Source organism: Vidua chalybeata, chromosome 16 (genome assembly GCF_026979565.1).
Source record: "Vidua chalybeata isolate OUT-0048 chromosome 16, bVidCha1 merged haplotype, whole genome shotgun sequence".
Lineage (NCBI taxonomy): Eukaryota > Metazoa > Chordata > Aves > Passeriformes > Viduidae > Vidua > Vidua chalybeata.
The window spans coordinates 2736973-2760688 of record NC_071545.1 but is presented as its reverse complement, the minus strand read 5'-3'; the positions used below and the strand labels follow the sequence as shown (position 1 = coordinate 2760688).

Sequence of the window (23716 nt, the reverse complement as noted above, 5' to 3'; positions counted from 1 at the left end):
ATCCCCTTATCTCGGCCGCGCCAGGGCAAAGGGCGACGCGGGGCCTCATAAAGCACCCGGCTGTCAGCACGCAGGGGGGACCCAGCACTGCCCTGGGGACACGCTGTGCCCTACAGCTCCCCTGCCCCAGGGTAGGGCCAGGGATCTGGACCCACACAGGAGAGCAGGGCGGGCTCTTCTTCCCCACAGCTGGACCCAGCTGTTACCAGGGCCCAGCTGAGGCATCCTCTGCTTTGTGGTGGCTTTGTGTTGGTGTTGAAAGGGAAAAGAACCCGGGAAGGGGCAGCCACCCCCTGCCTTGAGCCCAGGATGCAGCTGCCCTCCAGCCCCAGCCTGTGCCCTCCCAGCAGCAGGAGTGGGGACAGGGCTCCGTTCAGCCCAAAGGGAAGAAGGGAAGCAAGAGACAGGCAGCACCACAATAAAAGTACAAACAGACTTTATTTCAGCACAGATCCTGCAGACAAAATCCTCTCCAGGCACCAGGTGAGGAAGGGGCAGTCCCAGGGCAGGGCGCAGGACAATGCCAAGGAGAGGAGCAAGGATGTGGGAAGATGGGAGAAGTGAGGTGCCAGGGCTGGCTTTGCTCCCACCCCCAGCCAAATCCAGGACTGCTGGTGGGGTTTGGGGTGCCTGGATGGGCCCAGGCTGCTGGAAAGGGCCAGAACATGCCCCAGGAGTGACTCTGTATCCCAGTGTGGGAGCAGCAGTGGTGAGAGGACTGCAGGAGTGGCAGAGGGGCACAGGCTGCAGGACCAACATCTCCCTAGTACAAGCAGCTCTCCCTTCCCCATCCCTGCCCCAAATCCCAGGGGTGTTTCCCCACACATGGTTTGGGGTCAGAGTGGCTGAGGGAGCCAAGAAAGAGCCAGAGGCGGCAGCTGCAGAACCAGGGGAGCCCTTTTATTGCACAGCCAAGCAGGGCACATCCCCCTCCTCAGTCCCAAGGAGCAGGGAGGCAACCCCAGAGCTCAGCCCAACCCAGCAAGCAGGACCACAGGGCAGCAGGGAATGGGGGCCTGGGGGCAGGAGGGAGCCCCATGGTGTCCCCTCTGCTCCTCTCACAGGCCCTGCAGCTGAAGCCAGGGCAGGGCTAAGTCCCAGACAGCCCAGACTGGGAGGATGAGGCAACAGAGGCCACGTATGGTGTCAGAGAACTGTGCCCAGCTCAGTAGGGCAATCCTACTCCCCATGGAACACTCCAGCCTTCACCCAACCTTCGAGGAGAGCCTATTCCAGGAGCTAACAGAGCCAAGGGTGAATTGTGATCCCTCAGGGAAGCAGAGGAAGGGGTGACAAGGGGAGGCAGTAGACGTGGGAAGGCAGCAGCAGGCAGGAGGGCCGGGGCAGCACGGCCATGCCAGTGCTCCAGGCACTGTGATGCCTGCAGGGGCTGGCCCAGTCCTCTCCCCACCTCCTGCAAAAGGGGGTCCCCAGCTCCGAGGGGCCGGGGCACATCTCTGCTGGGCCACACTGCCTCACGTCTGTGCCAGCGAGAGCTCCTCCAGGCCCTCCTTGCCCAGGCGGTACCTGGCAAGGTCCTTGCGGGTCACCATTCCCACCACCTGCCAGAACAGGGACAGGGTAGAGCCCGATGTGGGCACACAGCCTGGGGACAGCATGTCCCTGTCCCCTGGAGGAGCCCAGGCTGCTTGGACACAGCGAGCAGGGACTCACCTCGTTGCGATTGTCCACGACCACCAAGTGCCGCAGGCCCAGGGCTCGGAAGAGCTTGAACACCCGTGGCAGAGACGCCTCCTGCAAGGCAGAACGGGGCTGGGGGGGCTGCAGCACCCCCAGCCAGCCCCCACTGCCCACCCTGGTCCCTGGGGAGCTGTGCAGCAGGGTCCCTGGCCATTACCTGGGGCACGGTGTAGGGCGAGGGGTTCATGAACTCGCTGAGGTCAATCATGCACTCGCGCTCGTCCTGGGAGACGTGAATGGACTGGATGGGGGGGAAGCGGGGGTAGGCGTCCCGAAAATCCTTCAGCTTCAGCCGCCGCTGCACCAGGTTGAGGTTGGCCCTTTCCACAAAAACCTCAGGAGGAAAGAGATGGTTGGGGACTATCCCACAGAGCTCACAGGCACCAAGACAATGCACAGGGCCAGGTAGGGATAGATGGACCACCCGCAGAAGCACAGCCTGCTTCCCACTCAGTCAGGGTTTGTGAGCCCAGTGGGGTGCAGGATGGTGCTGGGGTAACCCCACCACCAAATGGCAGCACCCACCATCCCCCTGGGTGAGCTGAGGGAGATGACAGGGACCCTCTGCCAGCTGAGCAAGGCAGGCAGCAAGGGGCCTGAGACAGGACTGGGACAGCAGACACAACCCAGTCTCCAGGCAGCAGCACCCACCTTGTGCTTCAGCAGGACGATGAGCTGGGAACGCAGGATCAGACCCCGCAGCCCGGCAACCTGCAACAGGCACCGTGTGTGAGGGTCCCACACTGCAGCCAGCCCTCGTGTGGCCACCCCAACTGCATCCCCGCCCCAGGGCCACCCAGCCTACCTGTGTGGTGTCAGGGTTGCTCTCCACCACGGGGAAGCCGTTGTGGTTGGAGGAGGTGTCACTGAGGATGTCCACGACCGTGCCCACGCGCTCGATCCTCCGCAGGCAGGTGACAGGAGTGCTCATCACCTCCCTGCAGGGAAAGCTCTGGGTGAAACACAGCCCCGTGGCAGCACGCACTGAATCCTGCAATCACACACTGGTTTGGTGGGGACATATAAGCTCATCTCATTCCAAACCCCTTCCATGGGCAGAGACACCTTCCACTATCCCAGGTGGCTCCAAGCCCCATCCAACCTGGCCTTGGACAATTCCAGGGATGGGGCAGCCACAGCTTCTCTGGGCACCCTGTGCCAGGGCCTCAGCACCCTCACACCCTAAATATCCCCCCAACACACATAACTCTTCAGTGCTGATGCCTCCTCTATCCCCAAAAGCTGCCAGGGAGAGAGGAAGGAACACACTGCAGATCACATCCCTGCTGGGAAAGAAGCTGAGCTGTGGTACCAGGGGACAGCAGGCTCCTGCAACCAAAATGTCACCACCTCCACTCCCAGCTCAGGCCAACAGTGTGGTCCAAAGGCTGCTGCCACAGCAATGCCCAGCCCACCTACCTGGCTGTGAGGGAGTGGGATGTCACTGGGGCCTCCCAGTGCAGGAAGGGGACACTTTGCAGCTGGATGTGCATGTCGTACAGTCCCTGCAACAAGAGCCAAGCCATCAGGAGAAGCCTGGTGAGGTGGCAAAGGTCACAGCCAGGCAGCAGCTCATCCCCTACAGCGAGCACATGCCTGTCCTGGCCCCCCATGGCCCCCCAGCCCTGACCCACAGTCCTGGGGAGCACACCAGCCCTCACCTCCACGAAGTAGTCTCCCACAATCTTTGCTGTCATCAGCACCAGCATGATGGGGAAGCCATAGGTGACGTTGCCTGTTGCCTCCATCATGATGACCGTGAGACTCAGCGTCATCCGCACGATCCCACCTGCCAGAGGCACCCGGGGGTTTAGAAGGGCAAGGAAACACAGAGTGAGGGCACCACAGAATACCTGAGGGCCCTGAATCTCTCAGTGATCCAGGACTGCCCACTCAGGGGCGCCCTGGCTGAGCCCAGCCCCCACTGTGCTTGGCAGGGTGATTAGGAAGCTCACAGCCAGGCTGGGCTTCAGCTGGGAAGGAAGCTGTCAGGGAAGCAGGGGGTGCTTTTTCCCTTGACATCTTTACCCCAACCAACATTGTGCCATGGGGAACTCACCCAGCTGTGCAGCAGCTCCCATCAGGGCGTACTTCCCAGGATCAGCCCAGATCTGAGCACAGGAAAGAAAAGGAGCCAAGTCACCTGCTGGCTCCAGGGCATTCAGTGATAGTCAGCAGAGTCCTGGTCCCCAAACCCTCCTCCAAAGTGGGGAGAGGTGCCTGAGGCTGCCTGAACAACCCAGCTGCTGGCAGGGCTCCTCTGGGACGTGGGGAGGTCCAGACCCAGCTCACGAAGACATCAAGCGAGGAGCCAGCCCTCTTCAGAGCTTTCAGCCAGCTCCAGGCACGCTGCCTGAACATGCCACCAGCCCAGCAGCGGGGCAGGAGGGCAGGGTGCCAGGGCTTCCCAGGCAGGACTCACCGAGCCCTTGGTCAGGTAGGACAGGGAGATGCCGAAGAGCCTCCCCCAGGCTGCCCCGATCAGCAGGGAGGGGATGAAGACCCCTGCAGACACTGTCAGGCCATAGGTCCAGCAGGCCAGGAAGAAATACATCAGTGTGAACATGCCCAGTGTCATGGGGTTGTAGGAGCCTGGGGTGGGGACAGAACAGAGTCAGTGCTGGTCCCACAGCCCAGGGGACACTGTGATGGGCAGTGGCCATGGATCGGGCAGCAGCAGCCCCACAGTACACTGCCAGCAGCAAGAGCCCCTCTTCTTGGGCTGTAGCTCCTGCCCTGGCAGCACAGGTACAGCCTTGCAAACTGGCTCTTCAGGTTACTTCTGCCCCCTCCAGCACCCCCCACCCAGCCAGTGCCATCCCAAGCCCTCACATCCCATTCCTCCATCTCGTCACTCGTCCCCTCCCAGCCCTGTGGTTCCCAGACGCCCACGATGAACTTCAAAGCCCCGAGGGAGGGACTGCCAGGGCTGAAGGACAAGGCTGGGAGGACACAGGTCCCACTGGCAGCTTTGGGATCAACATGCTTTGCAGAACATGTCCTGCAAAGTCCCTCCCATCTTGCAGCTCCCACAGCTGCTCCAGCCAGTGCCATGCAGTCCCACAGCACAGGCTGTGCCATCCCAGAGAGACCCTGCTGACCCCACAACCCAGCTAAGTGCTATTTTGGGATTGCTGAGCAGCCCAGTCTAGTTTAAACAAGTAGTTTGCAACCCCTCCTTCAGCCTTGAGTCAGGGAGAACCCAGCAGTGCAGGGAGCAGCCCCAAGACACAGGATGGTCATCCCTTGGCTGCAGGTGGCCAAGCTGCACCCTCTGGGCTGAGGATCTCTCTGTTCCCCACCCACGTGCAGCTGGGCACAGAACTCAGATTCCACAGCAGGCAGAAGAGATGCTGGGGTTACACCAGGTCCAAGGAAAACGGAGCTAGAACCTGGGAACCAAACTGCATTTCTCAAGCAAATCCAAACCCCAAGATCCACCTCCACAACCTGCCCAGAAGGTAAAGTCATTATGGGGCAAGAGGCCCTGCTAATTAAGAAAACATCCCAGTGACATTTCCAGAACAGACTTCAGACAGACAGCAAGGGTCAGACACACTCTCACACAATTCAGAAGCAACACAGCCTGCAAATGTGCACAAAAAAACCCACATCCTTGGCCCCACAGCCTCCCAACACCACAGCCCTTTGGCTGAGGTCAGAGGTGCCACCAGGCACAGCACCCATCCTCCTTCCACCACTGGAGCATGATGTTTTGTGCCATCATGGGCTGATCATCCTCTGCCTTGTCCCAGCAGTGGCCAAGGAACACATGGACCCTCTCTGCTGGCGTTCAAGGCCTCACTGCTGGGTGCACTGACCTGGAGGGTCATGGAAGAGGTTGACGACGCTCTTCTCGGGTGTGTTGAAGAAGGCAGTGGCCATGGAGTTGTACTCTCCATCAGCACAGAAAAGCTGAAAAGGCAAGATAAGAAAGGGCTAGAAGTGGCAGGGAAGGCTGGGGGACGTGTGCCAGCGAGGAGGCAGCTCTGGGCAGGGAGGACACCTACAGCATCCTTGGGTCTCCAGCTCGGCCTGCACTGGAGGGCATCAACTGCGGAGCTCCAGTGTCCCAAACCCAGCAGGGTCTTGTCTCCCTGCTGAGCCCCCAGGCTCGGGGTGCCCCCCACCCTGAATGCTGTTCTGCAGCACGTCCTACCTGCAGGGGATATGCCACAGAGCTCCCCTGGATGGGCTGGCAATCTCTTGAGCAGTAAATCATGACAAACCCCACGGTCGCCGTCACTGCTGCCACCAGCATGGCCTCGACCACCTGGAGGCAGGGCCGGTGGATGTACCTGTGAAGAGAACAGGGGAATGACAGTGGCACCCAGGGCTGTGGGCAGCATCAGCCCAGCCTGGCTGGGCATGTCAGATCAGGCACATGACAGTCTGGCTGCCTCTGCTCCCTGCCCAGATCCTGCCAGGCTGTCCTGCTGCTTGAAAAGCTGGTGACAGGTATTGGTTGGGCCAGACTGATCTCAGGTGGCTTTAGCAGCTCTCTCCCTTCTCTTAGTCCTCTCAGAGCACATGACAGTCAGGTCTGCAGCGTCTGCACCTCTCTGGGCCCTCCAGTCACTGGAGGGAAATATTTGGCAGGGTCAGAGCAGTGCTGGGATGCTGTGGGTCACAGCCTCAGGCAGTGAGAGGCACATGGCATCTTTCAGGAACTGCTGTTGCTCACATTAAATGAGAGATTAAATGGAGCCTTGCTCCATGTGGGAATACCACTTTGAGGGAATGCAGAAGGCACCAGCCAACCCATGTCAATCCCCTTCATTACCTGTGGGCTCTTACCTGATCCGGAACATCGTCAACCAGTAATTGAGGGCATTGAACAGGGCTCCGAGGATCCCACCTGCAAATGTGAGAGAGGAGAAGCTCAGCACGCAGGGCCCAGGCTGCCCACAACACAAGGAACCTCTGAAGATCATCCACAATCCATCCAGAGTGACCAAGAGCCCTGGGACATGTGGATGCTGTCCCTGAAGCCAGCCAGGACCTGTCACCTGCCTGGTACCAGCTGCAGGTGGCCAGGGGCCAATGTCACAGTGCTGGCACCAGGCAGGCAAAGGACAGGCCAAATCCATGGGCATAAGGGACTCACATGGCAGCAAGAGACTGCCCAGGACTGCAACACACTGACCCTGCTCAACATGGGTTAAAGGGGCTTGACTTTGGTACTAGGGCTGGGACAGGATCCAGCTCTCATCCCTGCATAAGCCCCACAAGTAGCCTCTGCTCCAGAATTTAATGGATTCCCCATTTTCCCCAGGAAACTGGACACCAAAGCTTTTTAGACCCAGACAGAGAACAGAGGAAATTATTCAGACTAATCAAATGGAAACAGCAGCATTTTCTTACCAACCACTCCCATAAAGATGAAGATAGGAATTTCCTGGATTGTGTATCCCATTTTCTGCAAGCAAGAAAGAAGTGGGTTTCAGATCTCCTGGCCCATCTGCAGTCCCACACTCAGTCACTGACTGCTGGGACAGCACAACTCTGTGCTGGCACGAGGCTTCCAGAGCTGCCCCAAAGTCTCCCCTGAACAGCCCACAGCCTCCAGAAATTCCTTCTGCTGGGGCTGGTGGAGCTGAGATCTGGCCAGACCCCACAGCCTGCTATGGCAGAGCTGCCTCAGCTCCAAGCGAGGTTATAGACAAATTGATGTTCCCAGAGCTGCTAAGGACTGTTCCTAACCCCTCCCCAGAGCCCTGCATGGAGAATACCTGTGCCTACCTCGCTGTCAAACCTGCCAAAGTTGATAAGCCCAGGGCTGGAGAGATCCCAGGCATTGCCGTGGTAAACGCTCAGGACAGAGTTCAGCGTGAAGGTGGAGATCATGGAGGCAAAGAACTGGAAGGAGATGCAGCCCAGAGTCACTGCCAATTGCCTCCAGCCCCATTTCCTCACCACACGCCCCGTGCACTACCCCAAACCACCCCCAAGGCCCTTGGGCAGGGTTTGGTGCCCATGGTGGGGACAGGAGGTCACATTCCCTGTGGTGGCACTTTGGGTGCACTTTTGGGCAGCTTACACTGACCAGGGTCTCGCTTCTCTTTTTGCCTCTCTGTTACCCTGGGGCACAGCTCAAGGCAGCTCCCTTGGAAAGGAGCTGGCAGCAAGATGGAGCTCAGCCAGGCCCAAATTCAGCCCCTGAGGAGCAGGGCACAGGAGGGGAGCTGGGATGCTGTTCCCTGGATGGGTTCTCACTGGAGCAGGGCTGTCAGGAGGCCTGGGGCTGCAGGACACCCAGAAAAGAACCAGCAGCTCTCCACTGCTCTCCAGCACTTACGATTCTCCACGTCAGGAACTGGTTCCAGAAGGAAGCCCCTTCCTCCAAGCTGAACAGGACACCCCCTGCAAACACAAGATACAACATCTACACAAGGGGCACGTGCCACAGCTCCTTGGCTACAGCACCCAAGAGTGACCCCAGGCCATGTGCCCACACTGCCCAGACCCTCTCACAGGCAAGCTCACCAAGCCATCAGTGATGTACTGATCACAGCAAAGCCCCCCACTGCCATTCTCCATCCCAGGGAGGCAACATTTGGGATCTGAGGCAGATGAGCCCCTTGGCCTTGGGCAGGGCCAGCACCTGCATGGCATGGCAGGAAAACTTGGAAGGCCCCTGCAGTGCCCTATGCAGATCCCAACAGCTGCCTCCAAGCAGGTGGGAGCAACCTCCTGAGGAAATCCCTGTCCAGGCACTGCTCAGTGCCAGAGAGCACCAACTCAAAATGAAATAGAACAGACTCAAGACAACGTCGTCACTGAAGTTCAAAATAACTAGGCTAGAAATTTCAACATCAAAAATACAAGAAATCTCACCCTAGAAATATCTAAAATAGAAGATGACAGAACAAACAATCAAACCACAAAAAATACAACTTCAAAGCAAAGTCAGCACCTTTTAAAAGAGAACAATTAAGTTCAATCTGCTTTAAGAATTGCAAATTATAAACTTACTCCACTTTTTAACCTACTAAGAGAAGACGATAACATCAAATCTCCAAGAACTTTGACCTTTAAAACTCAAAGAACCCTTAAAAAAATCACTGAAACTCTTCCAAAAAAACCAAACACATCATACTCCAAAAAAAAACCTTTTTCCTCACAGTGTTAAAAAAAAATACAACTTTATAATCTCATATTTCAGTAAGACTCTTCTGAAAAAAATCCTTTGTTAATAATAAAATAAGACACACACCCACGGGGGCACCGAATGCAGCCGAGACGCCGGCGGCAGCTCCGGCCGACACAAAATCCCTCTTTTCTGTGTCTCTGCGGAAGTACTCGAAGATCTGAAACAGGAGTGGAGGCAGCTTCAGGGCTGGCCACGGGCCTCAGTTTAGGCAAGACACAGGGCATGGCCAAGGATGATGCCAAGCCACCAGTGGGAACAGCCTGGTCTGGCACAGAAGGGCACCTGCAGCACAGCCCCTCGGACCTCAACACCAACCTTGAAGTCTCGCTTTAAGGACGTGGATCTTCCCTGGGAGATCCCGGCAGCGATCACGGATCCAGAGTGAATCATGGGTCCTTCCTAGGGGCCAGAGAGCACAGTCAGATCGGGGAAGGAAGAACAGGCATGGCTGAATGCTGCCCACCAGCTTGCAGTCCTGAAGCTGGATTGGGAGTATTTCCCTCAGGGAAATACACACCTTGACATTTTCCCCCCTTCCCATCCTAGAGGTGTTCAAGACCAGGCTGGACAGAACTCTGAGCAATCTGGTCTAGTGAAAGGTATTTCTGCCCATGGAAGGGATTTGGAATGAGATGATCTTTAGGATCTCTTCCAACCCAAACCATTCTATGGTTTTATGAAATCCTTATTCTAGCATGTGCCTCTCTTGCCCACCTCCCACTAGCTGAGGAAACAAGTGTTTTCCTTGCCTGCCTTCAATCCCAGCCAGAAAGGTCCCAGTGGGGCACCCAACTCTCTCCCATCTACTGTTTGCAGGGGCAGCCACTGATGGACAGGGGCTGCTGCTCTCTGCCCTCAGCCAAGCCACACACAGGCTGGCACGGTGGCACCGTGTGCCCCTGGGGCTCCCCAAGCTTGGCAGTGCCAGTCACCTTGGCCAGCAGACACCAGGGAGTAACACTGGGAAGTCACCGTGGGGCCCCCAGCACCCTGTCCCCAGCACAGGACCGGTGACAGGCTGTGACAAGTGCCAGCAGCGGGGACTTTGTGCACATCACCTTCCCAACAGCCAGGCCGCCGACCACCGAGAGGATGACCCCGCAGACTTTGATCACCAGGGTCTGCACAACAGAGAAGGGCACAGCACGTCACAGGGGTGGCACGAGGAACACGAGCATGGCAGCCACAGGGGACACAGACCCAGAGGGCCCCGAGGCATGGGAGGAGCCAACGACCCCGGGGAACTCGTGTGATTCTCAGCCCCCCCACTGTGGCAACAGGGTTGGTCAATTTTCTTCTTGGCCAGAGCAAAAGTCCACCCAAAGCTGCTCTTCCCAGGGCCAGCTGCTGGTCCCAGGGCAGGAGATTTAACCTCTGGGCACTGGGGGACAAACAGCTATGGAGCTGGGAGCTCATGCCAGCTCCTGCTGTGCCACAGATTGGGCAGGGACTACTCCAGGAGGACACAATGTGCCCAGGCCATCCCACCACCTCCTGCTTCCTACCTTGAGCCGGACAACATGTGGAATCTTCACGCCGTTGAGGTAACATTTGATCTGGGGAATGCCACTGCCAGCTGCCACGGGCTGCAGGGAGCAGGGAGAGCTGTCACACACAGGATGGGGACACACCAGCCACCTTACCCCTGTCTCTCAGCACAAGGGCACACACAGCACACCCTCAGGGTGGCTCTGAGATGAGGCTAAAGCTTATCAACAGGCTCTAGAGATGGGCTCGAGGGAGACACCCACTTCCTAAGGGCAAATGTGCCAAGGAAAAAGGAGCTGGATGGGTTCTTGGGGACACTCAGGTGTTCCCCCACCCTGTCACAGCTACAGAAGGGTCACACTTGGTGGCCAGCGAGAACAAAGGCAAAGCCACAAGGAAGACACTGTGGATTAGAGTGATCCATGGGGAGTCCCAGACTCTGGCTTGTCCTCCAGAGGCTGTAGCTGAGGCACCCAGCCAGACTGGTCTCTGCTGGTACTCGGATACACCCAACACACCGTGGCCCTGATCTATGGCCAATGCTTGGGAGAGCTGCATCCCTGCCCAAGGCAGGAGCACAGCCTCTGCCCCAGGCTGCCAGCACATCCCCTGGCAGTCTGCCAGCCCCACAGAAACCCCACAGCACACCTGGAGCCAACCCTGAGGAGCTGGTGCTACCAGGAGCCAAACTGGCAGAAACACATTCCCTGTTCACAAAATTTCGCATGTTTTCTGGAAACATGACCCTGCTTTGCCCATGTAAAGAACCCAAAACAGTTCCAAACTCTTACCTCTATGAAGGCAACGATCAGAGAGCCCACCATCACCACGCTGGCATTCAGCGTGGCCCAGAGTAACAGGGAGAAAGAGAGGCCCCCTTTGGCTGTGAACTTGTCAATGTCTGGGGCAGCAGCTCAAGGAAAAGCCAATATTGGCTTGGATACCATCCCTCCCACCACAGCATCTCACAGAATCACAGGGTGGTTTGGGTTGGATGCCACCTTAAAAACCATCTAGCTCCAACCCCCTGCCATGGGCAGGGATGCCATTCACTAGACCAGGTTGCTCCAAGCCCCCTGTCACTCAGGGCATCCAGGGCAGCTGAAATGAGCCTCCTCTGGTACGGCAGTGCCCAGGCACAGCTCAGCCCTGCAGAGCAGCTGAGCAGCAGAGTCTGTGCCACCAAACCGGAGCGAGGAAGCGCTGCCCTCCTCCCCCGTGACCCCTCTCTCACGGCTCCCAGGAGATCCCAGAGGTCCCAGCTGGCCAGCAGCCAGTGCTCTGTGAGGATACTGTCCTTCACCACCCGGTACTTGAGCCCAGCCAGGTTCTCCACCACGATGTCGATGAAGCAGGCGACGAGGCCGGTGAGGATGCCGATCATGGCGCAGATCACCCAGCGCTTGATCTCCACCGTGCGGAAAGCCTGAGGGGCAGACAGCACTCACACCCTGCTGCCATCCAGCCTGGCATCGAGGGGACCCCAACACACCTGCCACACTCCCAAGGCCAGGAAGCTGCGAGGAGAGCCAGGGAGCACCAGTGCTGGCTGACCCAGCGAAGCCTGGACACAATTTACTGATTTTAAGCAGTGCTCTTGTTCCTCTGTGGGATCCCTAAGGTGTTTTCCAGCTTGCCTGCCTCCATTAGGCCCATCCTGTTGGGATTCTTGCTGTGGAACTGATTCCCAAAGCCCCCAGGGCAGATGTTTCACATGACACCAAAAGTCCCTCTGCTCAGGGACCTGCCCCATACCACCAGGCAATGCCACCATGTGCACCCAGATTAGCTCCCATTCCAACCACCTCATGCTGGGTCCTTGATCCTGTGGTTTCACAGCTTGTCACAAGCTGGTCAGTGCCCATAAACCCATCCCAGCTCAGCCTAGGCTTTAAGCACAACCTCCTCTGGCACAGAGAAGCCCCCAGCAGCCAGGCAGGGGGAACAGCTTCCCTGATCCAGCTGAGATGATCTGTGGGCAGCCCAGCAAGACTCACCGCATGGTTTATCCTCCTCTCCTCCTCCAGGAATAGCTGGTTTTCACTGTTGTCATAGTCCAAGCTCTAGTTTGGGAAAGGGAGATGCTGTTACTGTGTACCACCAGGCAAAAAGACCCCCATGCTGGGGAGTACTGCCCTCAGCCCCTCACCTTGCTCCTGTTATCATTTTCCTTCCTCCATTCCACTCCTTCCACACTGAAACCGCCCTCAAGGGGCAGCTGTGAGCCCTGGCCCCTCACAGCTCACCTGCTGCATGCCAGAGGGCAGACCCAAGAAGGGGCAGATGGGCACGTACCTCGTACTTGAGCGACAGCAGCTTCTCGTTGTGGGGGATCTCGTTGGGACGCTGCCGAGGGACCTCTGTCTCCTGTGGGATGTGATGCACAGCTTAGGACGGTCAGGTCGGAGTCCAGCCCTCCCATCCACGTGCAACTGTTGGTTCAACTCCTTTTGATGCTCAGGTGATGCAGAGGACTGCAGGTGCAAGCTGCCTGGCAGGCAGGGATCTGGGATGATTTTCCACCACTTGGTGGATGTTTTGTTTTGGTGGGATTTAAGGCAGCTGGACCAGCTGTCAGGGTGCACCCTCACCAAGCACCCCTCCACCCCCAGGGAGGATGTCTCCCCAGGAGCACGTGGAGGGTTTGCCCAGCTGGGTACCACACTGCCACACTGACCTGGCACTGAATCCAAGCAACTCCATGCCCTGATGGAAGGCAACCTTTCAGCTCAGCAGGAAATTCCTTAGGCCAAAAGCAAGGAGCTATTTCAAGCAAACCCACGTTTTTGGGCAGAAACCAAATTCTGTTTCCCAAACGCCTTTGACCGTGCAAGCCGTTCCCAGCCCCGAATTAGGGCATTTACTGAGGATCCCAGAGGGGCCCCTGGGGCAGCAGCAGCTGCCCACGCCACGGAGGTCACCCAGCCCAGGAAGAAGAGCTGGAGTCCTCGTGGAACAAGCGGAATGTGAAGGAGGGAACAGCAGCAGCTGTTACTGGAAGAAGGGAAGGGCTCTCAGCAACAGTGGGCCCCTCTCTGTGCCACTCACCAGCTCATGGATGTCCTCGTTGAGGTCCACATTGCTGAGCTGCCCGATGCGCAGGAAGGAGGAAGGAGTGAGCTGAGGAGAGAAGGGGAAATGAGGTCAACTCCTGAATGCACTTCAAATCTCTCAGGAGGATGGAGCAGGCATGCAAGACGCTCGTGCTCTGCCTCCCTCGCAGAGCTCTGCCCGCCTGCCACCGCCAGAGCCCCCCAAAATGCAGCACCCTGCTCTCAGAGGACACACCAAGGAGGTGGGATCCAACACCCTGGAGGGAACCCGAGGCAGCAGCAGCCTGCCAGGATTTGGGTGAGCTGCTCCAACCTGTCAGCTGGCAGAGCCAGCTCACCTGGGGAGGTGCCATCCAGCAGCGGCTCACTGGGGACTGGCCACCGCCAGCCCCTGGCACGGAGCGCCGTGCCGACAAACCTGTGCCGAGCAGCACGTTCCACACTCCCCTGGGGCTGGGGAGGGACAGAGCCCCTGCACAACGTGCCACCTGCACAGCCACAAGCTCACCACGACGTGCCCTCAGCTGCCGGGCCCAGCCAGCAGCAAGGGACAGCTGAGGGCACGTCTGGCTCTGCCATCTGCTCCATGGCAGTGGCTCCCAGCCGGGAGAGCAGCACATCACATCAGCGTGTTTGTCACCCCCCAAGCAGCTGACAGCCAGGCTGGCTGCCAGCCAGGAGACACAGGAGGAAGTGGGGGCACCGTTCCTGCCCAGCCTTGGGGACTTTGGTGTCTCTCTCAGCCAGCCCTGGTGTGATGCTGGGAAGCAGCATTTGCATCTCCCTCTGGGGAGCAGCTTTTTCTTTCACTGGTGATCACTTGGGGTTTTTAGCAGCCGAGCAGTTGCATAGCACGGGAGTTTTTTGACTTTTTGGGCACCTCTGTCTCCTGGATGAGGCAAGCAGGGGCTTGGGCTGCAGCTGAGCAGTGCCACAGGGGGAGCCAGCTGGGGCAGGCGGGCTGCTGTCACCCCTCCGTCGCTGCAAAACACAGGGATGCACAAGGATCTGAGCACTGTCCCCAAGAACAGCCCAAACACCATTCCTCAGCATTAGGATCTTCCCCCCAGAGCCTCACCCCTCCCCAGCTGCCAGGTTAAAGAACTGGATGATAAAAGAGGGATGGTGAGCAACAGCAGGGCTCTGGCATGTCGGTCTCTCTCTGCTGGCAGGTCCCAGATCGAGCCCCTCGCTGCTTTAATCCCCACGATCCCGTCTGGAACGTGCAGGCCAGAGCTGCTGGGAGCCCTGCACGTCACTGCAGAGGAAGAATATCCTTTGTGTTTGCAGCCTGACCTATTTTCCCATTTTCCCCTCTGCTCCACACTCTCCTTCACTCCCTGACCTGCAGATGGGTTCTGCCCCAGCTTCTCAAACCCTCTCTGGTGCCCTTTAGCCCCCAGTAGCTCTGGCCCACAGTGCTCCATGCTGCCATTTCCAGACACTGGTTTGGCAAAACCAGCCTGGGCTTTGCTTCTGGTCCACGATGGCTCCACACTCCCAGTGGAAAGGATCCAGGTGGAACCTTTTCCCAGCAGCCAGAGCAGACCACAGTGGACTTCTAAGAGCTGGGTACACACAAAGCTGTCACCTCCCTGACCTTAGGGTCACGAGCTGGATAGAGGAACTGCCTGTTCCAGTGCCTGCCGGTGCCCAGCTGCTCTGGTGGCAGGCTGAGGTCCCAGCCAGGCCCCCAACACCCCGGGGAGGGGGAAGGACACATTCCTTGCCCTGAAACCTGGAGGGACAAAGCTGACACCTTGCAAAGGAACACACCCCCATGGGGACTGAGGAATCACAAGGATTTAAGGCTCCTGTTAGGTGCCACACATCTAGGGCAAGATCAAGGCAAGGAGATGGAAAACGTCGCTCATGCCATGTCCTTTGTATAAGACCTCAGGCAAGACCAGCCCTTCATGGAAAATTCTCCTTCTCTTAGCTATGGGGTCTGCAGACAGACCAAATGTGGCTGAACCAGTGACATCCCACCCTCTTCCCTCCTTCCCTGTGGAGAAAGCAGCCAGGGCTCAGCAGCTCAACTCCCCACTGATTGAGCACCAGCAGGACACAAGCACAGATGAAGGGAAAGGAGGTGCAGTGGAGCCTGAAGCTGAACTTCCTTAGACAAGCAGCATATTTTTAATTTCCTCCCCCTGAGCCGTGGCACCCCTCTGGCATCTGCAAGCAGAGGCCTGGCTCCTGTCTCACCACCACAGGGATCACATGCCAGGAGGGCAGGAAAGAGCTACTTCCAGCAGCACCCAAGAATGGTAAGAGAAAATGGAGAGATTCAGGCAGCCTGGAGCCAAGAGAAAAGGTTATTTGTGCACAGCTCAAAGACTCCCTGAGCAGTACCCTCCTTGGGATGTTTTCAAACTCAGCCAAGGCAGCTGCTGATCCTGGGTACGTGTGATGTTGGTGTGACTGTGCTGTGATTATCTCCACATAAAAACATGCACTGCTGCCAAAACCCAGAGGGCACAGATGGGTTAACAGCTCTCCTGCCCCAGGAGAGGCTCTGGGACACACTGAGCCTCACTCTGCCAGTGGCACATGAGCACCCAGCCCTGAGCCCATTTGGGGATAAAGTTAATTTCATCCTGAGCTCTGCAAAGAGATGTCTGGAGCCTTGGTCTGAATCAAAATAAGTTATCAGTGTTAGTGGGCAGGAATGTTGGCAGGCAGGGCTGCTCCTCCAAGGGACCTCACCAGGCTGCAGGGAAGCCCCCAAGTTCAACAGAGGCAAATATAAAGCCCTGCACCTGGGATGGATGAGTCCCAGTGGTCACAAAGTAGCTCAGCTGAAAAAGTCTTGCAGCAACCTGGTGGGTGAGTGAAGAGGTGTCAGTGGTACAGACCTGGAGTGGAGGTGGTCAACCCCCTCCTGGGTGGTGCAAGACCACTGCTAGAAGGTCTGGGGAAGGGATCCCACACCTCCACCTGGCACCTGCAATAGCACATCTGGGGCTTGGCATCCACTTTGGGCTTCCTGGGACAGAAAAGGCACAGAAAGTGAGCTCAGCAAGAGAGTTAGGGGCTGGAGCACATGGCAAGATATACAAGAAGAAGCTGGTGCTTCTTAAGGAGTTCTTTATGCCATCCCCAGACACCCAATAAGAGGTTACAGACAGGATAAAGCCAGACCTCCCTTGAAGCTTTGCATTGATGGGACAAGGAGCAGTGGATAAACTGCAGTAAGGGAACTTCTGCTTAGATATCAGAGCCAAATGTTCACCCTGTGGCTGCTGACACACTGAACTTGGGGCCAAATAGGGTGCAGAGTAGTTACCCAAAGCTCCTCTGGATGTGTCCCTCAGGGATCTGCTCTTAGCAGGGGCCAGACTAGAGCCCCTAGCTCGAGCCCCCTCAGGGACTCCTGAGGTCCCTTTCCCTTTGTCATGCAGGCACCCACTCTGAGACCAGCAAGAGCAAATTGAGGATCAACCTCAACATGAAAAAAATCTAGCAGATCTCAACCACCACCTTCCAGTCACGGCCTGGATGCATGATCTCCATGATCCAACCCAGGCTGTGTGCACAGCGACCAAGCCCCAAACATTGCTCTGGAGAACCATCAACAGGGAGTGTCTGCCTCTGCTCCACAGCCCATTTCCACAGGGATGAGCCAGTGAGGCTCCTCCCTGCAAGACATGACCCAGCATGAGGAGACTCCCCTAGCACTGCCCCTTGTCACCGTCCTGTGCTCAGTAAGGAGCTGGCAGCACGTGACTTTCCGTTATCGATGAGATAAAGCCCAGCACAGACCACAGAAGGAGCCCACAGAAGCTGTGGGAGGGAAGGAGGAGGATTTCCAGCCCCCAGGGCCCTCTTGGCTGCAGAACACTCTGCCCCTCGTACCAGCCTGGGTGGAAGACTCCAGGCTGTGTCACCGGTGTGTCACCAGCATGAGAACCCTGTCACCAGCTCTGGCAGTGAACGGGGGAGATGAGCTGCAGGGCTTTTGAAACCCCCCTCCTCTGACACACAGCCACAGCTGAGACAGGTTTCAAACCCACCCAGCATCATCCCCAAAATGCTTCACAGCAGGAGAGAACAGGGCTCCTCACCTCCAGGCTCATAACAGGGGAGAAAGCACCTGACTCTCCCCAAGGTGTCACCACTTGGCTGTGCTTTTGCTTCCAGGCTCCTGCTGCCACTGCCAGGGCACAGCTCCTGCTTGACCCTCACCTCCACGAGGATGGGAAATGCTGTCCTTGCCCCAGCCTTTCCCTTGGCACAGGAGCAGCACAAGGATGAAGCACTGCCACAGTCCCTGATGGCTTGAGCGACCTGCAGAACATTTCCCGAAGTTCCCGTGCTGGGGGAGGCTCCTGCCACCACTCGGGGGCAGTGGCTCTCCAGGGCAGTCACCTCCAGGCTCACAAGAGCAGGGACAAGCAGCCTCTCTGCCAGTAACTTGGGGTGTGCAATCTGCAGCCCATCTGCCAGGAATCAGGGTTCACCCAGCACTCATACTTCCCTTTTTCTGCCTCCTCCCACCAAGATTTCTTGATTGCAGCCTGGCCACTTTCGTGCACCTTGTTACTTGAGATTAAAGAAAATGAGACCAGCAACATCCAGAGATGCAGAATAAATGCACAGGGGCTAAGAAGCACAGCCTGCCCAGCAGCAGCCTGGTCTTCATGATGGTGAGCCCTTGTTGCAGGCACCCTTTGAAGCAAGAGCATTAAACCAATCCCAAAATCAAGGCACTTCAGCACAAATATCTTCGATGGTAGCGAAGGAGAAACGTTCTTCCACAAAAAAAAAAGGTTCATGATGGAAATTGGCTGCTCTTACTAACATTTTCCACCCACTTCCCAGCCTGAGAACCAACACACATGGCTCAAGAACAGAGGAAAGGGACAGCCCACAGCAGGCGTGATGCTCAGACACACAGGCTGCCTCTCACTCCTTGAGATGCTCCAGGCACCAGAAAGCCCTGGTGAGAGGATGAAGCCAGCTCAGCTGGCCCCAAAGCAGAGCAGACCTCAGGGACAGGCCTCTCACACCCCCTCCATGGACACAGGTGGGTTTAGCCAGCCTCTCCTCACCAGCACTCAATCTCAGTCCCCCTCAGCTGTCAGCTGAGGAGCTGCAGACCTGTGTTTCCTCTGGCCACCTTAAGATCACTTTCATTTCCATTAAACAAGCACGTGACAAAGGGAAGAAGCGATGTTAGGGGACATTTTTCTTGTATTACCACAACCCAGGTTTAAATCTCCCCTGAGCTAAGCAGCCCCAGCCTCTCTTTATTTCTCCCCCAAAGCTGCCCTGCCTTCCTGCTTCAATCCACACGACTGAAAGGCATCTGGGGCCAAGGAGGGGCAGCTGCCCAACAGCAAAATACAGCCCCAGCCCTACAGTGACAACCCAGCTGCCACTGCCAGGGGCACGTGTGGTCTGGAGCTCCAGCAAGGTACTCCCTCCTCTCCTCCCTTGCCCAGGAAAATGCCACGTAGTACCATGTCACCAGCTGGGACCTGAGCTGCCTGCACTGTGCAGGGACACGGTGACAATAAATCACATTGGTAGGGCTGGGTGCCCACCTCCAACCGCCCCTGCTGCAGCAGGCCTCAGGCACTTCTTCCAAACCACCAGGAAAACCCTCTCCTAATGACCCCCAGCCATGAGATCTGGTTAATCCCTACTCTAACACCCTTCAAACCCCCAGAACTCCCTATGTGCTGTAAAGATACTCCTGTTGCACTGCCCAGGAGGATTATTTTTATTTTCACCCCAGAACAGCTGCCATGGCACAGCTGCCTCCTTCCAGCTGCCATTCCCTGCTCCCAGAGCACTACACAAGGCTCTTCCAGCCTAACGAGCCCTGCATTTCCCTCTAATTAGCCTGCTGTTCTGACTTGCCCAGGAGCAGGGCAGCACAGAATCGTGCTGGCCCAGACATCCCTGCTAACAGCTTCCAGGATCTGGCACTGCTCCTCCCTATCTAAGCTCAGGTCTCCAAGAAAACTCTCCACAGGAAATTCCAGGATGCCACCTGGAAGCAATGCCTGTCCCACCTGGTGCTGGCACAAAAGTGCTCCACGGTCCCATCCCGACATCCCACCCACACCACAGCCCACCCACCCCCAGCTTCACTCTGGAATAGGTGCTCAGTGCCTCAGTTTTCTTCACGGAGCTGCATGAGGGGGAGAGAGCACCAGGCAGGCAGCCTGAGGGCACACTGGAGAGAAGATCTCATTTGATTACCCCAAATTAACTTGGCAGAAGGAACTGGCCTCCCTCTGTGACACGGCCCACCTCGGGCCTGCTTTGTGCCAGTGTAGCTCCACACATGCCACAGGACACCCTGCACCACTCCAGTGTTACAGGCCCTTGTGTCTGAGCCCTACCTGGTGATCAGCAGCAGCACGTCAGGCCTCAGGCTCTCACAGAAAGACATTCTTAGCAGAAATTCATTTAGCACAAATTAATTTTACATGCACAGATACAGACAGAACAAGGGGGAATGGCTTCAACCTAAACAAAAGGAGACTAGATTGGATGGCAGTAGGAAATGAGGGTGGTGAGGCCCTGGCACAGGTTTCCAGAGCTGGTGGCTGTCCTGTCCCTGGAAGTGTTCAAAGCCAGGTTGGACAGGGCTCGGAGCCACCTGGTCTGGTGGAAGGTGTCCCTGCCCATGGCGGGGGGAGAACAGGAGGAGCTTTAAGGTCCCTTCCAACCCAATCCACGCCGTGATTCTCTGAATGAGGAGCGCAGCCCCAGCGGGCAGGAGCAGGGCCCTGCTCGGCACGAGGTCCCGCTGGCAGGGACAGTCCCACGGCGGAGGAGCAGCGGCCAAGGCTGCAGCAGGGACGGAGCCGGCTGGGCACTGACTCAGTCGCACGCTCAGATTTTCCCCCACGAGTGCCCCGTGCCCCGGCCACGGCTCCCCCCGGCCCCTCGTCCCGACCGGTTCTGCTTTCCCAGCCCGGAGCGACCCCGACCGCCCCCGCCCAGCCCCGGGGCAACGATCGCGGTTCAGCACCACCGGGGAGGGAGGGAGGGGGGCGCACACACGACCCCGCCGCGCGGCCCCGGCCCTCCCCGTGCTCCGTCCGGCGCAGAGCCCCCCGCTCCCGGGGGCGGTGCCCACCTGCCGGCCGCTGCCCGCCGCACCCGGGCCGGTACCGTTGAGCAGCGGGGTGGTTTCGCCCGCACGCCCGTCCTCGTCGTCGTCGCGGTCGCGGCCGGACCAGGACACCTTCTTGGCGACGTTGGCCATGCGGGGCGGCGGCGGCGGCTCCTCCGCCGGGCCTGCCCCGCCGCTCGGTCATGTGACCGCCGCCACCGCCATCACGTGCCCGTCAGGGCGGCCGGGGGCGCCCCGAGGCACCATGGGAGTTGTAGTTCCGGCGGGGGCCCCGCGCCCGGAGCGCCGGCGGGACGGGACAGGACAGGACAGGACGGGACAGGACGGGACAGGACGGGACAGGACGGGATAGGATAGGATAGGATAGGATAGGATAGGATAGGATAGGATAGGATAGGATAGGATAGGATAGGATAGGATAGGATAGGATAGGATAGGATAGGATAGGATAGGATAGGATAGGATGGGATAGGATGGGATAGGATGGGATAGGATGGGATAGGATAGGACCCCGGGGCGGCGGCCCGAGAGGTGGCGAGGCTTTGCCCCACGCACACCCAGCCGGCAGCACGGCCCCGCCGTCCCCGGGAACGCGGGGCTCTGGGAACGACGCTGCTCCAGCTCTCCAGGCACAGAATTCCTCAGAGCAGACGTACGGGAGCGAGTGTGCTTCGCCTTATGGAGCAGCACAGCTCGGCCCAGAGCCCTGCCCCGCCACGGAGCCCCGCGGGCAGGGGCAGCGCACGGGACCGGCGGCTGCTCCGGCGGCGCTGGCTCACCCCGGTCACGGCTGTGCCGTGCTCCGCTTCCCCTGCTCTGCCTCAGGGGCAGGGAACGAGCAGCGGCACCCGCTCCGGCTGCCCGTGCTGAGCAGCTCCTGCCCGGCTGGGAGCGGCACCGAGCGCTACAGTGAATGAGCAGGACAGAGGTAAATCGGGTTTCTCTCACGTGAGGAGCGTTTTAATAGGAACCATGGGCTGTGCATCCTCTAGGAGCAGGCGACCTCTGGCTTTGGTCCCACCTCTGCCCCACTGGCTGCCAAGACCCCCTTTCCCTTTTCCCTCCGCCGGTGGTGCCAGTTCTGAGATGCCCTCCCTGCTGGGTGTCCCATCACCCTGGGAGGGTTCAGCTCGTGTCGGGAGCGGCACCATGAGCCAGCCGTGACCGCTGGTAGCCGGCACCGTTCCTGCTGTCAGCCGGGTCAAAGGCAGTGCTGGAGGCAGGGACACGCCACCCTCCGCACCCCGCCCTGCAAGGAGGCATCGGCCAGCGTGAGGAGGGGGCCACGGGGCAGCCCCCGCCCGGTCGCCATTCTGGCCACCTCCCCGGGCAGGAGAGCCCGTCTCCAGAGAGCAAAGCCAGCCAGGTGACCCACAAAAGCTTCTCCAGTGCCCAAGTCCACGTTGGGGCCGTCCTGCCCCCAGCCCAGCACCAGCGAGCCACCAGTGGGAATTTCATAGCCCTGCTGGAAGCCGGAGCCGGCAGCCAGCAGCCTCCTGTCCACGTAGAAGCGGTAGTGGCCCTGGCCGGAGGACCAGGTGAGGCACAGGTGGTGCCATTTGCCGTCCAGGAGCGGCGCCACCGGGAGCTCCCGAACTTGCCCGTCCCCCACGATGAAACGTGCAGAGCCAGGGCGATTCCCACCGTGGCCCTGCACGGCCAGCTCGTTCTGCCCATCCTCGGTGGCGTAGGAGAGGAGAGCACCGAGGCGAGGGGCTGGGGTGGCCAGCCAGGCACAGAGTGACATCGCCCGCAGGCCCCGGTGTGGCCCCAGCCCCAGGACGGCCCCGTGCTCAGCGGAGGTGTTGGGGAAGAGCAGGACGGCACCGCTGCGACAGGCGGGCAGCGGGGCGGGGGGGCCGTACCTGCCCTCTCCTGGCTGCCGGGGGGCTGGGGGCTGCTCCCGGGGAGCCGTGCTTACGGTGGGGAGCACCGCTGCCATGCTCTGGGCTACTGGTGCTGCATCCCGAGGGCTCTCCTCATCCTCCCCGGGCGCTCCGCCCGGCCCGGCATCAGCCGGCAGGCAGTGCCCTTCCTCCTGCCGGTGCTGCTGCCACCGCCTCGTCTTCGGGCGGCGAGGGCCGGGGGTGCTGCGGACAGCCTGGCCCGGTGGCTGCTGCTCCAGCGGGCTGCCCCGGCTCCGGGCGGCGAATGGCAGACCGTGCGGTTTGGTGCCAGCCTCCACCAGTGCGGCCGGTGCGTGGGTGAGCAGGCCGTGTGGTGGGCTCAGGGCACCCACTATCCCCTCCAGCCTCTTCAGCCTGCGGCGTAGCCTCCGGCCAGCAGTGGCCAGGCGGGCCAGCTCGGCACCCAGGGCGGCCCGGGCAGCGTCGGCCGCTTCCGCCTGCTCCGCCAGCGCCTGGAAACGTCCGTCGATGTTGTAGGAGATGTTGTAGTTGCTGGCGATGCTCTGGAGATGGTTCAGTGTCACCTCCTGGAGCCGGAGAAACTGCAAGGGAAAGGGATGACGTGGGGTGAACCTACGTCCCCATGCCGGGTCCCTGCCCAACCCAAAATGCTGAGTGTGCCCCTGGCACAGGCTGGGCAGCACCCCCTCCCCGCCCCGGACACCCACCTGCTCCTCCAGGCGCCGCAGCCGCAGGAGCAGGGGGCCGGGGCGGGCCAGGGGCTGCGGTGCCCGGGTCAGGCCGCCCTGCAGGGCAGCAGCGAGGATCAGGCAGAGGGGCAGTGCTATCCCCGCCATCCCGCTGCCGGACGCTTTCTGCCTGCACGGCAAGGCCGGCCCTGGACCCCGTGCTGTCCCCTCGAGCAGCCTTCACCGCTGATGAGATCCGCAGCCACCGCTGGCACGGCCCAGCACCGAGGCTCCCAGCGCCGAGGCCCCGGGCCAGCGCTCCGCGGGGGCGGCTGGCCCCGGCCCAGAGCTCCCGGGGCTCCGGCGTCCCGCGGCAGGGGCCGGGCCGGGGGTATTCGGCTGTGAGGTGGGGAAAGGTGTGTGGGGCATCCTAGGCACGTGGCTGGATGCAGGGCAGGGAGGGACAGGGCAGGGCAGTGCCGGCAGGACAGGGCAGGGCAGGGGAGGATGGGGTGGTCAGTACCGGCAGGACAGGGCAGGGCAGGGCCGGTCGGACGGAGCGGTCAGTGCCGGTAGGACAGCACAGGGCAGGGCAGGGCCGGTCGGACGGAGCGGTCAGTGCCGGCAGGACCGGGCAGTGCGGCAGGGCCACCACGAGGGGGCAGCACGTGCGCGCAGCAGCGCCGCCG

The 23716-nt window shown here is 59.4% G+C and overlaps 2 protein-coding genes across 2 annotated transcripts; both read right to left on the bottom strand.

The window, feature by feature from the left end:
- Positions 1-419: 419 nt before the first annotated feature.
- CLCN7 (chloride voltage-gated channel 7) lies at positions 420-20660 on the bottom strand. The gene is made up of 25 exons (XM_053957775.1): positions 20495-20660; positions 13391-13462; positions 12638-12709; positions 12340-12405; positions 11636-11768; positions 11134-11243; positions 10360-10440; positions 9913-9975; positions 9170-9253; positions 8918-9011; positions 8000-8064; positions 7444-7560; positions 7066-7120; positions 6499-6559; positions 5861-5999; positions 5523-5616; positions 4124-4293; positions 3761-3812; positions 3363-3490; positions 3121-3206; positions 2507-2639; positions 2353-2412; positions 1859-2035; positions 1675-1755; positions 420-1562 (listed from the first exon to the last, which is right to left on the bottom strand). The coding sequence occupies exons 1-25, from the start codon at positions 20621-20623 to the stop codon at positions 1476-1478; spliced, it is 2409 nt and encodes an 802-aa protein (XP_053813750.1). The 5' UTR covers positions 20624-20660; the 3' UTR covers positions 420-1475.
- Positions 20661-21434: 774 nt separating this feature from the next.
- On the bottom strand, positions 21435-23679 carry PTX4 (pentraxin 4). Its single transcript, XM_053957801.1, has 2 exons — positions 23067-23679; positions 21435-22940 (listed from the first exon to the last, which is right to left on the bottom strand). The coding sequence occupies exons 1-2, from the start codon at positions 23193-23195 to the stop codon at positions 21693-21695; spliced, it is 1377 nt and encodes a 458-aa protein (XP_053813776.1). The 5' UTR covers positions 23196-23679; the 3' UTR covers positions 21435-21692.
- Positions 23680-23716: the final 37 nt, after the last annotated feature.

Excerpts from the sequence above, each read along its gene's own strand:
- CLCN7 (XM_053957775.1), bottom strand. The coding sequence starts at position 20,623 with ATGGCCAACGTCGCCAAGAAGGTGTCCTGGTCCGGCCGCGACCGCGAC. Across the intron at positions 2,036-2,352 it reads TCGTCCTGCTGAAGCACAAG|GTTTTTGTGGAAAGGGCCAA; the intron begins GTGGGTGCTGCT and ends TTTCCTCCTGAG. Across the intron at positions 1,756-1,858 it reads CGCCCTACACCGTGCCCCAG|GAGGCGTCTCTGCCACGGGT; the intron begins GTAATGGCCAGG and ends TCTGCCTTGCAG.
- PTX4 (XM_053957801.1), bottom strand. The coding sequence starts at position 23,195 with ATGGCGGGGATAGCACTGCCCCTCTGCCTGATCCTCGCTGCTGCCCTG. Across the intron at positions 22,941-23,066 it reads TGCGGCGCCTGGAGGAGCAG|TTTCTCCGGCTCCAGGAGGT; the intron begins GTGGGTGTCCGG and ends TTTCCCTTGCAG.